The sequence below is a fragment of the Quercus suber genome, unplaced genomic scaffold (genome assembly GCF_002906115.3).
Source record: "Quercus suber isolate HL8 unplaced genomic scaffold, Cork oak 2.0 scaffold_85, whole genome shotgun sequence".
NCBI classification, from domain to species: Eukaryota; Viridiplantae; Streptophyta; class Magnoliopsida; order Fagales; family Fagaceae; genus Quercus; species Quercus suber.
The window spans coordinates 1,132,498-1,145,018 of record NW_027069550.1 but is presented as its reverse complement, the minus strand read 5'-3'; the positions used below and the strand labels follow the sequence as shown (position 1 = coordinate 1,145,018).

At 30.9% G+C, this 12,521-nt stretch overlaps 1 protein-coding gene across 5 annotated transcripts; it reads left to right on the top strand.

Moving 5' to 3' along the window:
* The first annotated feature begins 3,725 nt into the window (after positions 1-3,725).
* LOC111991832 (receptor-like protein EIX1) lies at positions 3,726-12,505 on the top strand. 5 transcript variants are annotated; one of them, XM_065774034.1, is made up of 7 exons: positions 3,726-3,854; positions 4,441-4,702; positions 6,001-6,106; positions 6,716-6,782; positions 10,498-10,707; positions 10,882-11,077; positions 11,177-12,500. In XM_065774034.1, exons 2-7 carry the CDS (start codon positions 4,651-4,653, stop codon positions 12,076-12,078), a joined length of 1,533 nt encoding a protein of 510 aa, XP_065630106.1. In that variant the 5' UTR covers positions 3,726-3,854; positions 4,441-4,650; the 3' UTR covers positions 12,079-12,500. The 5 variants fall into 5 exon arrangements, with proteins under 5 accessions (XP_065630106.1, XP_065630108.1, XP_065630105.1 ...); XM_065774033.1 differs by having other exon boundaries at positions 3,730-3,854; positions 4,346-4,702; XM_065774036.1 differs by having other exon boundaries at positions 3,727-4,702; positions 6,030-6,106; positions 11,177-12,505.
* The last annotated feature ends 16 nt before the right edge of the window (positions 12,506-12,521 follow it).

Sequence of the window (12,521 nt, the reverse complement as noted above, 5' to 3'; positions counted from 1 at the left end):
TAACACTGCTCACTTTGTGCTCATTTCAGACTGCAAGTACCTTATGGAGTAGTTGCCTAGAGTTAAGCTCAAACACTGCTTTAGGGAGGCAAACCAGTGTGCAGACTTTTTGGCGAAGAAGGGAGCTACTCAAGAATAAGACTTTAGGATTTATGATGATCCCCCAATGGACATGTCTATGCTTTTGTATTATGACTCTATTGGCATGTATTTTGAGAGGCTCTGCCTCAACTCTAGTATTTAATCTAAGCTGAAGCTCTTGTTTACCAAAAAAAAAAAAAAGATACATTGAATGAAGTGAAAGTACACCATGCCAAAGTAAACACATTGAATGAAAGCTTCTTGGATCATGTGAATATAACTAAGAAGGTATTCTATAATAAGGACAATTCAAGAAAATTAATTGAAGTATCCTATTCCCTCCTTAGTTTCAACATTTGTCCTTGATCTGATATTTTATCTATCTTTATCTTCAAAAGAAGAGACTATTGAGCAACTTCTAGACTGGGGTCAAATGAGAACAACAACTACTAGTCTACTACTACTTCAAGACTAAGGTCAAGGAAATACACGCAACTTCTTGACTAGGGGCAATGAGTTAGTCAAGATTTGCAAAATCTATCGCAATAAATGTTTTATGGATTTGATACTAACTCATGTTTTATTTAGAATTTGATACTAACTCATTATCATGCTTAGATTTTTCATAATTTTAAATATGAATTAACTACCAGTATATTTGTTATATCATTAAAATAAAGAAACAAAAATTACCGATTCATAATTACTAACCATCAAAGTAAGAGATTAATTTAAATACATTAAATTTAAATATTTAATTTGATTATTTTAAACAAATTGACAAAATAAATCAATCTAAAAGCACTACAATAATAGCAATATAACTATGAAGTTGTATACATGCCTCATTGTCTTGATTGCTTTTAAAACATAGCTAGAACTCAACATTTTTTTTAATCTATTTTTAAAAGTATTTTAAATTTAGGTTTATAGCAAAATCCTAGAGTTTGAAATTGAAAAGTTAGAGATGGAGGAGTAAAAAAGATGTGAATTTCCCTTTCAAAAAAAAAAAAAAAAAGATGTGGATTTAAAATTAAGAGATACTACTAAAATATATATATATATATATATATAAAGAAGAAAAGAACTAGAAACTGAAACCACTATTTCCTCTGGCTCCGGATATCAGTTTTCTCGTTGCCATTCACTGGCTGGTCAAAAAGCAAGGTAAAACACGAAGCTTCCTTGCAAATTTCGTACGTGACCCGCAACTGAAGTGAATGAAACACGGAATGCTTAAGTAAAAGATCGTGATTCTCCAAAAAAAAAAAAAAAGAAAAGATGCGTTGAATGAAGCTTCTTGGAAATTTCCTTCATACACGAATCCCCAATCTTCACTCTGCTCCTCAAAAACTATGCACACTCTGGTGGGGAATAGAAGGATTGAAAATTTGCACCCTTTCTTTTATAATTTTTTTTTACTAAATATATTGTAGAAAATAAAAGGTAATAAAAAAAGTCTTTTCTTTTTCCTAAAATTTTGCTATTTTTTTTTTTAAAAAGCAAAAAATCTAGCTCTTTTGATCGGTTTTCGATTGATAGTTGATCAATGGAGCATTCTTTTATGTGAATTTAAAATATTAGGTTCATGGCATTGATTGAATTGTTGTCAATTGGTTGAATATAGCTGAACAAAAAGAGCAAAAAATTAAATTAAAAAAAAATTCATAAAATACGTAGATACCAAGTACGATAACAAAAAACTAAAAAAAGAGGGTGTAGAATTTTCTGTTGTATTTTGAAATTAATATTATGTTTAAAGGAAGAAAAAAAAGAAAAAGAAAATATAAGAGGAAAGATAAGAATACAAAAAATCTTTAACAAGTTTTCTGTTAGGTATGGAATTCAGACATCGCAAGAGATATCACAGCTACTAAGTCTCAACTCAAGGAAGGAGATAAGGAGTTGAATTTAAATGCAATAGCAGGTGAGGATAAATATAAGTGTCAGTAGAGATTAAGAATAAAAGATTAGATTGTATTATCTTTCAATTTGAATTTAAAATGTAACTAATAGTAGTTTGTTACTAGCAGAATTATAACAAAAAACAGTCTCTTTCTCTCATGTTCAAGAGGATTAGTCACCTCTGAATCTAACTAAAATTCTATGGTTCATATATAACAATTTTAATGGATTATGGGTTTACTTTTTGGCTATGTAAAAGGAGTTTGGAGTTGGAGTGGGAGTCTGGTATGGTGGTAAAAAGGATTTGAAACCATGAGGGTAATTCTGCAAATAAAAAATTTACTAAAATGATTCAATTTTTTTTTTTTGAATAGTTGAACCTAAGACAGTGAAGATGTATATCATATTTTTCACCTCTTCCCCTGCTATATAATGAGTAATTGAACCTAAGGTAGTATATCAGCAACATTAAATTCCCCTATCAATGCTTCTGTTTCTGCCGTTGAATTGCTCTTCACCGAACTTAATCACAAATTTACTAAGACCTCATGTAATACTTATTGGCATGATCACATATAACTCTGAATCCACAAACTCTTTTATTTGTACCGTCGCACACAAACTCTCCAATATTTTACTTTAAAATCTCCACTTAAAGGTTTTAAATCAGCAATTGTAATTAATGTATGACATCCTTTCTATATGTATATATGATAATACTGTCTCTAGGCCAAGACCTCAATAAAGTTTTATTCTTCTATAATAATATTAGATAAATAATACTAAGCCCATATTCTTCTTCAACAACTAGGAGAAAATGCCAAAGGTTTTGTAGTTGAATTGACACATTCCCATGTACAAAGTACTTGTGGGTTTAGGGGGAAAGAGTTTGAACTATGGGGTTAGCAGCATGTTGTATTTCTCAAAAACAAAAAACTAGGAGAAGATAATAACAAAAACAATAATAATTATGTTTATGTGATGCACAAATTAACAAAAATTTATGTGCAAATTAAAAAAAATTACTTCAATAATATAATTAAAACTGAACAATGAAGGATATAATAATAATAATAATAATAATAATAATAATAATAATAATAATAATAATAATAATAAAAAAATATCGTGTAAGACCAAGGTTTTAGTAAAACAAAAACTATAATATTTTATTATTATTTAAATAAATAATGATACTTTTTTTTTCTCTTTAAATTTTGGCATACAGTTTTAATTTGAGAAATTTTAAAAAATCTCATTAAACTTAGGTAATGGATGTACTTAGAGGAAATTATTATTTTAATTATTTTAATATATTTATAACATATCTAAGACGGTGTGGGAGACTTGGAAAGCACAACATAAGACGCGTAATACTTATTTTGAGTGCGTTTGGACTCAGCGTTTTGCTGAGTCCACGTTTCACGTTTTGCCCTTCTTTTTTTTTTTTTTTTTTCGTAAAAGTGAACAGTAAAATCACATAATTTTACTGTTTAGGAGACAAAAACACTGTTTATGCACTGTTTTGGCACTGTTTACGCACTAAAAAATATTAAAAATGGATCCCACGGTACTATTTACACATTTAAAAATTATTTTGCTACAGTATTTTCAGTTTTCAGTTTTCAGTTTCAGCAACAATAAGTTCAATCCAAACTCACCCTTTAAGTTTGACCGGAGTCACTGTCTCGTAAGTTTCTAGGCAAGTGGGAAACAACTGTAAACACTAAGCACTCTTATCACGCTCTGTCATCAACACACGTTCTCTCATTCTCAAATTTGAGAACTCAGACTCTCTCTCTTGGAAAAGCACACAAAACACTCCAATGACTCTACTTTATAATGTATATGTGAAAGTCTAAACACTGGTAAGTTCCTTTTTCGGTTCATCCGTCTTTCCTGTTTCCTTTCCATACTCATTTTCTATCCAAAAAAATCTTAACATTTTACTTTTCATAGCAAGAGCTCAAATCAAGAAGACCAACCAAATTAGTGGGGTAAATTTTGGCAAAAATCTCTTGAAATCTTTGCTAATTTCTCTCCCTATTTCATTTAATTTACCATTGGAATATTTTCAAACATTAATATGATAAATTAATTTCCATAATTTTCAATTTTTTCGTCCACAAAATCTGATTCCAGATTTCACTCTATTAATTTGTCTTGCTTGATTCAAGGCAGGTCATGGGTTTTTTGTTTCCTATTATATTTCTAATACCTGTTGCTTGATTCAAGGCTGGTCATTTTTTTTTTCCTATTATTTTTGTAGTTGATATCGTTCAAATTGTTGGCTTTCTTATTAGTAATAGTGGCAATAATTCCATTTGGGTATGAAAAATCATTTCCATTTCCATATTAGATTATGCAGATCTGGTATAAACCTTTTTGCCACTTGGATCTGAATATATTTTTGGGAATATTGTTGCTCTTTGACTTCGCAATTTGCATGATTAGTGGAGATGCAAGTTTTGATTCTAGTAACACGATATCCGACCGATACCTGACCGTTAAGTTCGGGTCGAGTTGTATTCGGTTTACAAGGTTCTATCGCTCGACAACGGGTGGGATGATTCTCAACCCGAATGATTCGGGTCGAGTGGCAGGTGCACTCCAAACCCGATCCGCCCGACCCGTGGACAGCTCTACTTGACAGTACACTCCACAATGGGGATGGATCGCCACCACGTCAACGGGTGGATAGAAAAAGAGAAAAAAGGTATTGGATCAGAATTTTTTGGTTTAGGGGCCAATTTGTGTCTCTAATTTATTAGTAGATGCAAACTTTTATATACATAGACAAACACATCATATGTAAAGATACACAGAAATTAGTATCTTTTATATTAGAATCCTTAAAATTAAATATTTTATAGAATTAAATTCATTTTTCATCCTTTTTTTACTGTGAAATTCTTATTATTTTTATTTTCAATATTAGTTACCAAATTGTCCACTGGAGTGAGTAAAAAAATTTCAATTGAACTATTGAAGTGATTGAAGACACCATCCAAAATTTTAAAAGATATGTAAACAAATTTTACAATAAAAAATAATTTTGAGAAACAATATCTTCTCTCTAACTAATAGACAAATTAGACAATTTTTTAAAGAACATTATTAGACGAAGGGGCCAAAATTTCATTTTTGGGATTAACTATTAAAATATTAAAATTTTCTATACTGTATAAAGAATACAGTGTGACAAAGACTTCACCATCTTCTATAACTTTTTGACCTTTTAGTTTGAACCGAGTTCAGTTTCCGCGGAAGATTGATATAGTTTTCCAACAAAGTTTGCGCTTATGAAACACATTTTAAGTTGTCGGCTGGCTTGTAATTATAAACATAATTTTAACTTTTATTTACATTTTTTTTAAACCTCAATTTTTATTACTTTTTTGAAACACAAGTAAATGACTTTAAGCTGGATATTCCTCATCTAACTTAACTTTTATAAACGGGAACAATATATAAAGCAAAGCATATTTATTATGAAAAAGACTGTAATCGCAATTGAATAGATAACAATAGTATGAGAATTTTGCTGCATTGTTTTTATCCTCTTTTTAATAAAGTTTCGGTATTCATATAAAATATATATATATATATATATTTACATCATTTTTATTAAGAAGTAGCTATAAAAATAGCTATTAACAATAGGCCACATTAATGGATGTAAAATTGTAATACGTCTTTTTGCTTTGCTTTAATTATCTCCTATCTTTTCAGAAATTAAAACCGGAAACCACTACTACCTTTTGTAGCCCACAGTATTCGGACTCTTTTGTTTTGATGAACTCACGGTATTCGGACAATTTATAATTAACGCAGCTATAAATAATTGAGGCGGGGATTCTAGGCAAATAAAATCTCATACTTGTAACATTGCGCATTTGATGTGTTGATGCTCTTATCTTAATCACAATCTTGATCTTCTACATTCATCCTAATCATGGGTGGAACTTCCCTCCAATTTCTCCTCACTTTAATTCTCCTTTCTCCTCACTTCAGGCACCTCACCCTCAATCTGTGGATTTCAGGGGCCGTGGGTGGGTTTGTGTCGATCTGGTGTTGATTGCTTGGATTTGATGGGGAGTACGAGATCTGCCTACTCCAGGTTTACTTTTATATATTTATATACATTTTATTTATTTATTTTTTATTTTTTATGTCTTGTGTAATTTGGATCCGGGATGTTTATACATATATATGCTTGTGTGTATAATTTTTTTTTTTGGGAGAAAATTGTGCATATAATTTGGATATGGGATTTTTTTTAAATCTTTCAATCTATTTTTTTCTTTATGTGACAAATTGTATAGCTTTAAAAAAAATAAAAATTCTATTTGGGGATAATAGGATATGAAACCATGTTCGTAAAACAACATATGTAATAGCGATGTAAACGATGTCCATTTATATAGCATGTTTGTTTTTTATAAAGTCTATGGAAGGGTTTGGCTGATTGGAATTTCACTATGATTTTAAACATGTATTTTAAGGGTTTTAACTTTTAATCGGTAACACTCTTCCATGAATATAAATAAAAGGTTAAGAATAAAAAACTTTAAATATCGGTTTCTAAATATGATGGATTGTTTACAAATTTATGCTATAATTAAACATTGATCTAGTAAAAAATAAGAACTTTTCTCTTTTATGCAATAGATGTAATACTTTAATTTCATTACCGACATTAAGAATATTTTTACACTTCTTTACACAGATCTAGAAGGGTGGCTCTAGAAGACCAGGCCTGTGCTTCACCCTTTACATCACGATTTTCAGGGAATGTAAGTTTTATATTCTCCCAGAATTATCACATTTTGGAATCACAGTTTATTAGTTCCAAAACTTTTCTTCTTTTATTCATTTTACTCATCATTTATTTTATTGATACTCATAAATATTTAATTTTGCAAATAATTCATAAAGGGTTATATGGAGCCAAACGTGTGGGGCATAAAGTCCACGTATTTTTTAATTTAATTTTTTATATTGGACATGTCATAATGTATGGTTTTTTTTTTCTCCATTTTTACTTATGTGATCATTACAAGTTATGGAGTCATAAATGTTGTTGAAACCCATTCGAAGGGATTATTAGAATTTTAAACGTTGATAGGAATCATAGGATTTCTTAGAATTTTAAATGTTGATAGGATTCTAGAGACTAAAGGATAGAAAAGTTTTCATGCAAAAAGGTAATAGATTAAATTCTATTACCAATAGTTTACTATGAATAAAACTTTATTTTCTTAATTCTAAGAAATTTGAATTCTGCTTCACCTCAAATTCTATTGCCAAAATTTTAAAGTAATTTAAAATAAATTTAATATTTATTTTGATTATATATTATATATTGTTTTTTAATATATGAAATTTATATACTACACACTGTATTTGCACAAACTAACTCAATATCTGTGTATATTACATTTCATAAAATTAATGTGTTTTTTAAATATTTTTTTATCATGTGGCTCACAAGTTATTAATACTACTCGCTTAAAATATTTTTGCCACATAACTGGTACATGGACTACCGCATCAGCAGAACCTTAAAAAAAACCACGTCATTAAATTGACACTTAGATCCCCACATCATTAATGATTAAACTAATACAAAGTAAAAATCTCTCTCTGTCATCCTAAAACCCACAATTATTGTCCTAAAATTTATTGTCCGTCATTGGATGGGGCCTACCTAATATAAGAGGTGTGCAATGAAGCCATTTTGTTTATGGTTGTGAGTTGAATAGCCCAATTTCTCTGTTGGGTTTTGTTGTAAAGTTGTGGCTTGAGTACATAGAAGTGAGACTACTTGTTGGGTCTGTCACAGTGAGGACTGCACTAGAGGCTTAGGCTATTTGGTGGTCTCCCCTTTCTCCTTTCTTAGTTAATATTCTCTCTACCTCTGTCACCCCTGCGTTTTCACCTTCCATATCTGCCTTTTCAAGTTTTTTAGGTACCGATTCTGCTGTGGTTGGTTCTAACGAAAATATTGGAAAAGAAACCCCTTTTTTTGTTAAGAAAAAAAACTCTAAAGTTCTTCTTCATCTATGTCTCCATTGATTTGGGTATTACTTCTTCTTCTTCTTCTTCTTGGGAACTCTGATGGAAAGATTGGAATTTTTTTAAAAATTACCCATTTGATTTAAAAACATTTATGGAAGATTGTTACTTGGAATTTTTTTAAAAATTACCCATTTGATTTAAAAACATTTATGGAAGATTGTTACTACGCACTTATGCTCAAGTTGGAATTTTTGTGTTAGATTTTGTTTTTCTATTAATGTTCTTTGAATTTTTCATCAAGTATTAGTGAGGTGGAATCAAAGATATTTGTTTGAGATTTAGGGATTTTGTTTGATCTACATTTTTTTTAAAAATTTATGCTGATATGGCAGTACACATGGTAGTCTATGTGGCATAAAAAATTATACTTTATTTTGGCTATTAGCCATGTCAGCATTTTCCATCCATTACTTAATAGTAGTGACTATTTTGACACAGTATCAAAAAGTCAGAGACTGAATTGACACATTTGAAAGGTTAAAGACCAAATTGACATATGATGTAAAGGTTGAGGACCAAATATGTAGTTTGCCCTTAAAAAATTTAAAAATAATTCACAACACATAATAACAAAGTTATACTAAAGTTCATTTATTATTTTATTTATATTCTAGTTATTATTGTGTATTTATCACTTATATAATATATTATTATTTAAATAATATATCATTCAAATTGATATCGTTCAAATTGTTGGCTTTCTTATTAGTGATAATGGCAATAATTCCATTTGGGTATGAAAAATCATTTCCATTTCCATATTAGATTATGCAGATCTGGTATAAACCTTTTTTCCACTTGGATCTGAATATATTTTTGGGAATATTGTTGCTCTTTGACTTTGCAATTTGCATGATTGCATGATTAGTGGAGATGCAAGTTTTGATTCTAGTAACACGATATCCGACCGATACCTGACCGTTAAGTTCGGGTCGAGTTGTATTCGGTTTACAAGGTTCTCTTGGTCGACAACGGGTGGGATGATTCTCAACCCGAATGATTCGGGTCGAGTGCCAGGTGCACTCCAAACCCGATCCGCCCGACCTGTGGACAGCCTTACAGAGTACACTCCACAATGGGGATGGATCGCCACCATGTCAACGGGTGGATAGAAAAAGAGAAAAAGGGTATTGGATCAGAATTTTTTGGTTTAGGGGCCAATTTGTGTCTCTAATTTATTAGTAGATGCAAACTTTTATATACATAGACAAACACATCATATGCAAAGATACACAGAAATTAGTATATTTTATATTAGAATCCTTAAAATTAAATTTTTTATAGAATTAAATTTATTTTTCACCTTTTTTTTTACTGTGAAATTCTTACCATTTTTATTTTCAATATTAGTTACCAAATTGTCTACTGGTGAGTAAAAAAATTTCAATTGAACTATTGAAGTGTTTAAAAATACTATTCAAAATTTTAAAAGATATGTAAACAAATTTTACAATAAAAAATGATTTTGAGAAACAATATATTCTCTCTAACTAATAGACAAATTAGACAATTTTTTAAAGATTATTAGACGAAGGGGCCAAAATTTCGGGCTAACTATTAAAATATTAAATTTTTCTATATTGTATAAAGAATACAGTGTGACAAAGACTTCACCATCTTCTATAACTTTTTGACCTTTTAGTTTGAACCGAGTTCAGTTTCCGCGGAAGATTTATATAGTTTTCCAACAAAGTTTGCGCTTATGAAACACATTTTAAGTTGTCGGCTGGCTTGAAATTATAAACATAATTTTAACTTTTATTTACATTTTTTTTAAACCTTATTTTTTATTACTTTTTTGAAACACAAGTAAATGACTTTAAGCTGGATATTCCTCATCTAGCTTAACTTTTATCAAACGTTAACAATATATAAAGCAAAGCATATTTATTATGAAAAAGACTGTAATCACAATTGAATAGATAACAATGGTATGAGAATTTTGCTGCATTGTTTTTATCCTCTTTTTAATAAAGTTTCGGTATTCATATAATAAATATATATATATATATATATATTTACATCATTTTTATTGAGAACTAGCTATTAACAATAGGCCACATTAATGGATGTAAACTTGTAATACGTCTTCTGCTTTGCTTTAATTATCTCCTATCTTTTCAGAAATTAAAACCAGAAACCACTACTACTTTTTGTAGCCCACGGTATTTGGACTCTTTTGTTTTGATGAACTCACGGTATTCAGACAATTTATAATTAACGCAGCTATAAATAATTGAGGCGGGGATTCTAGGCAAAAAATCTCATACTTGTAACATTGCGCATTTGATGTGTCGATGCTCTATCTTAATCACAATCTTGATCTTCTACATTCATCTAATCATGGGTGGAACTTCCCTCCAATTTCTCCTCACTTTAATTCTCCTTTGTTGTGCATGAAACCAACTATTGCAAATTATTTGGGGTTAGCAGATACTCACCTTGGCTGCAAAGAGCATGAGAGGCAAGCTCTTCTCAAGATTAAACAAGACCTTATTGATGACCATAGCCTTCTTTCTTCTTGGAGCTCCGATCAAGATTGTTGCACATGGAGTAGGGTCGGGTGTAGCAACCAAACAGGCCACGTCACTAAGCTCGACCTCTCTGTCTCATCCTGCTTTTCCCCAAGGCTTTTGCGAGGTAAACTTAATCCTTCCTTGATTGAGTTGAAATATTTTGACTTATTTGGATGTGAGCTGCAATGATTATTTTAATAAGAGCCAAATCCCAGAATTCATTGCTTCTCTCTCCAACTTAGGCCACGTTGGCCTTGGTTCTGCTAATTTCGGAAGAAACATTCCTTTTCCTTTTCAGCTTGGGAATCTTTCCAACTTGCAGTACCTTGATCTTAGCGGGAATAACTTTAATAAACCTGAGAACTTAGAGTGGCTCCCTCAACTTTCTTCTTTAGAATACTTGGACATGAGTACCGTTAACCTGAGCAAAGTCAATAATTGGCTCCATGTTGTCAATAAACTGCCTTACTTGACATCCTTGCACTTGTACAGTTGTAATCTTCCGAATATTTTCTCTATTCCACTTGTTAATTCTTCTACTTCTCTTGATGTCCTCGGTCTCTCTAATAATGATCTCACTTCTTCTTCTTCAGTACTAGAGTGGTTGTTCAACTCCAACACTAGTGTTGTTGATCTTGATCTCAGATTTAACGAATTTCAAGGTTCAATTCCGGATGATTTTACCAGAATAAACTCTCTTGCACATCTCTATCTCGATTCTAATGAGTTTGAAGGCGAGATACCAAAAGCCTTTGGTGGTATGTGTAATTTGAAAACTTTGTCTCTATCATGGAACTATCTCAATGGACAACTTGATTTTATTCAAAATTTGACCGAGTGTGCAAACCATTCATTAGAGGTTTTGCGTTTAGATGGAAATCAAATCATGGGGTCGTTACCTGATGATCTCACAACATTTCTATCATTGGGAGAATTATCACTTTTTCGAAATCATTTGAATGGGACAATACCTGTAAGTTTGGGAAAACTATCCAACCTAGAGTTTCTGTATCTTGGAGACAATCCACTGAAAGGTGTTATTTCTGAAGCCCACTTCTCAAACCTCACACAATTGAAGTATTTGGACTTATCTAATACCAAACTGGTTTTCAACTTTAGCTCTGATTGGAGTCCTCCTTTCCAATTAGATACTATAATGATGAAATCTTGCCAACTAGGCCCTCGATTCCCAAAATGGCTTCAAACTCAGAAAAATTTCCATCGGCTTGATATTTCTAATTCTAGTATTTCGGATACTCTCTCCAATTCTAATTGGATCTTCTCAAGTCAAGTTTTGCTTATGAATCTATCTCACAACCAACTCAGTGGTCATGTTCCAAATTTGTTAAGGGATTTCTCCCTTTTTCCCATCCTAGACTTGAGTTCCAATAAACTGGAAGGTGAAATACCAAGATTTTTATTTAAAGCAGTAGATTTGGATCTTTCAAAGAAATATGTTTTCAAAGCAAGTCCGATCCCTATGTACAGTCACTAATGGAAACTTGAACTTTATCCATCAAAAAAAAAAAAAAAATCACTGACATTCTCGCCTCATATGGCCATAATATCCAACACAAGGTTTTTTTTTTTATGATAAACAATATCCAACACAAGTTGATACTGGAATCAATATTTTTGGTGCATGCAACATAGATAATTACCCTAAGAGATTAAGACACTTAAGACGTAACGCATCTTAATAGTGCTTTGGAGAATTTTGATTTTGATAACTAGAAAATATATGTAATAGCAGGGTGTAATTTATTAGTAGTTGTGTAAAAGGATTGAAAGTTTGTAACTTAACTTAAGGGGCTGGGAAGCAGAGGGTCTATGACGTGTTTTTGGTAAAGCAGAATTCATGAAGGACAGAGACATGTTCAAAAAGTTGGGATTAATAATGACAGTATTAATACTACTTTACTTGTCAAGAAAAAAAAA

Bases quoted from the DNA above. Each gene is read 5' to 3' on its own strand.
- LOC111991832 (XM_065774034.1), top strand. From the start codon at position 4,651: ATGGGGATGGATCGCCACCACGTCAACGGGTGGATAGAAAAAGAGAAA. The intron at 10,708-10,881 runs GTAAACTTAATC...TTTCCTTTTCAG, and splicing joins TTCCCCAAGGCTTTTGCGAG to CTTGGGAATCTTTCCAACTT. The intron at 11,078-11,176 runs GTAATCTTCCGA...CTTCTTCTTCAG, and splicing joins ATCCTTGCACTTGTACAGTT to TACTAGAGTGGTTGTTCAAC.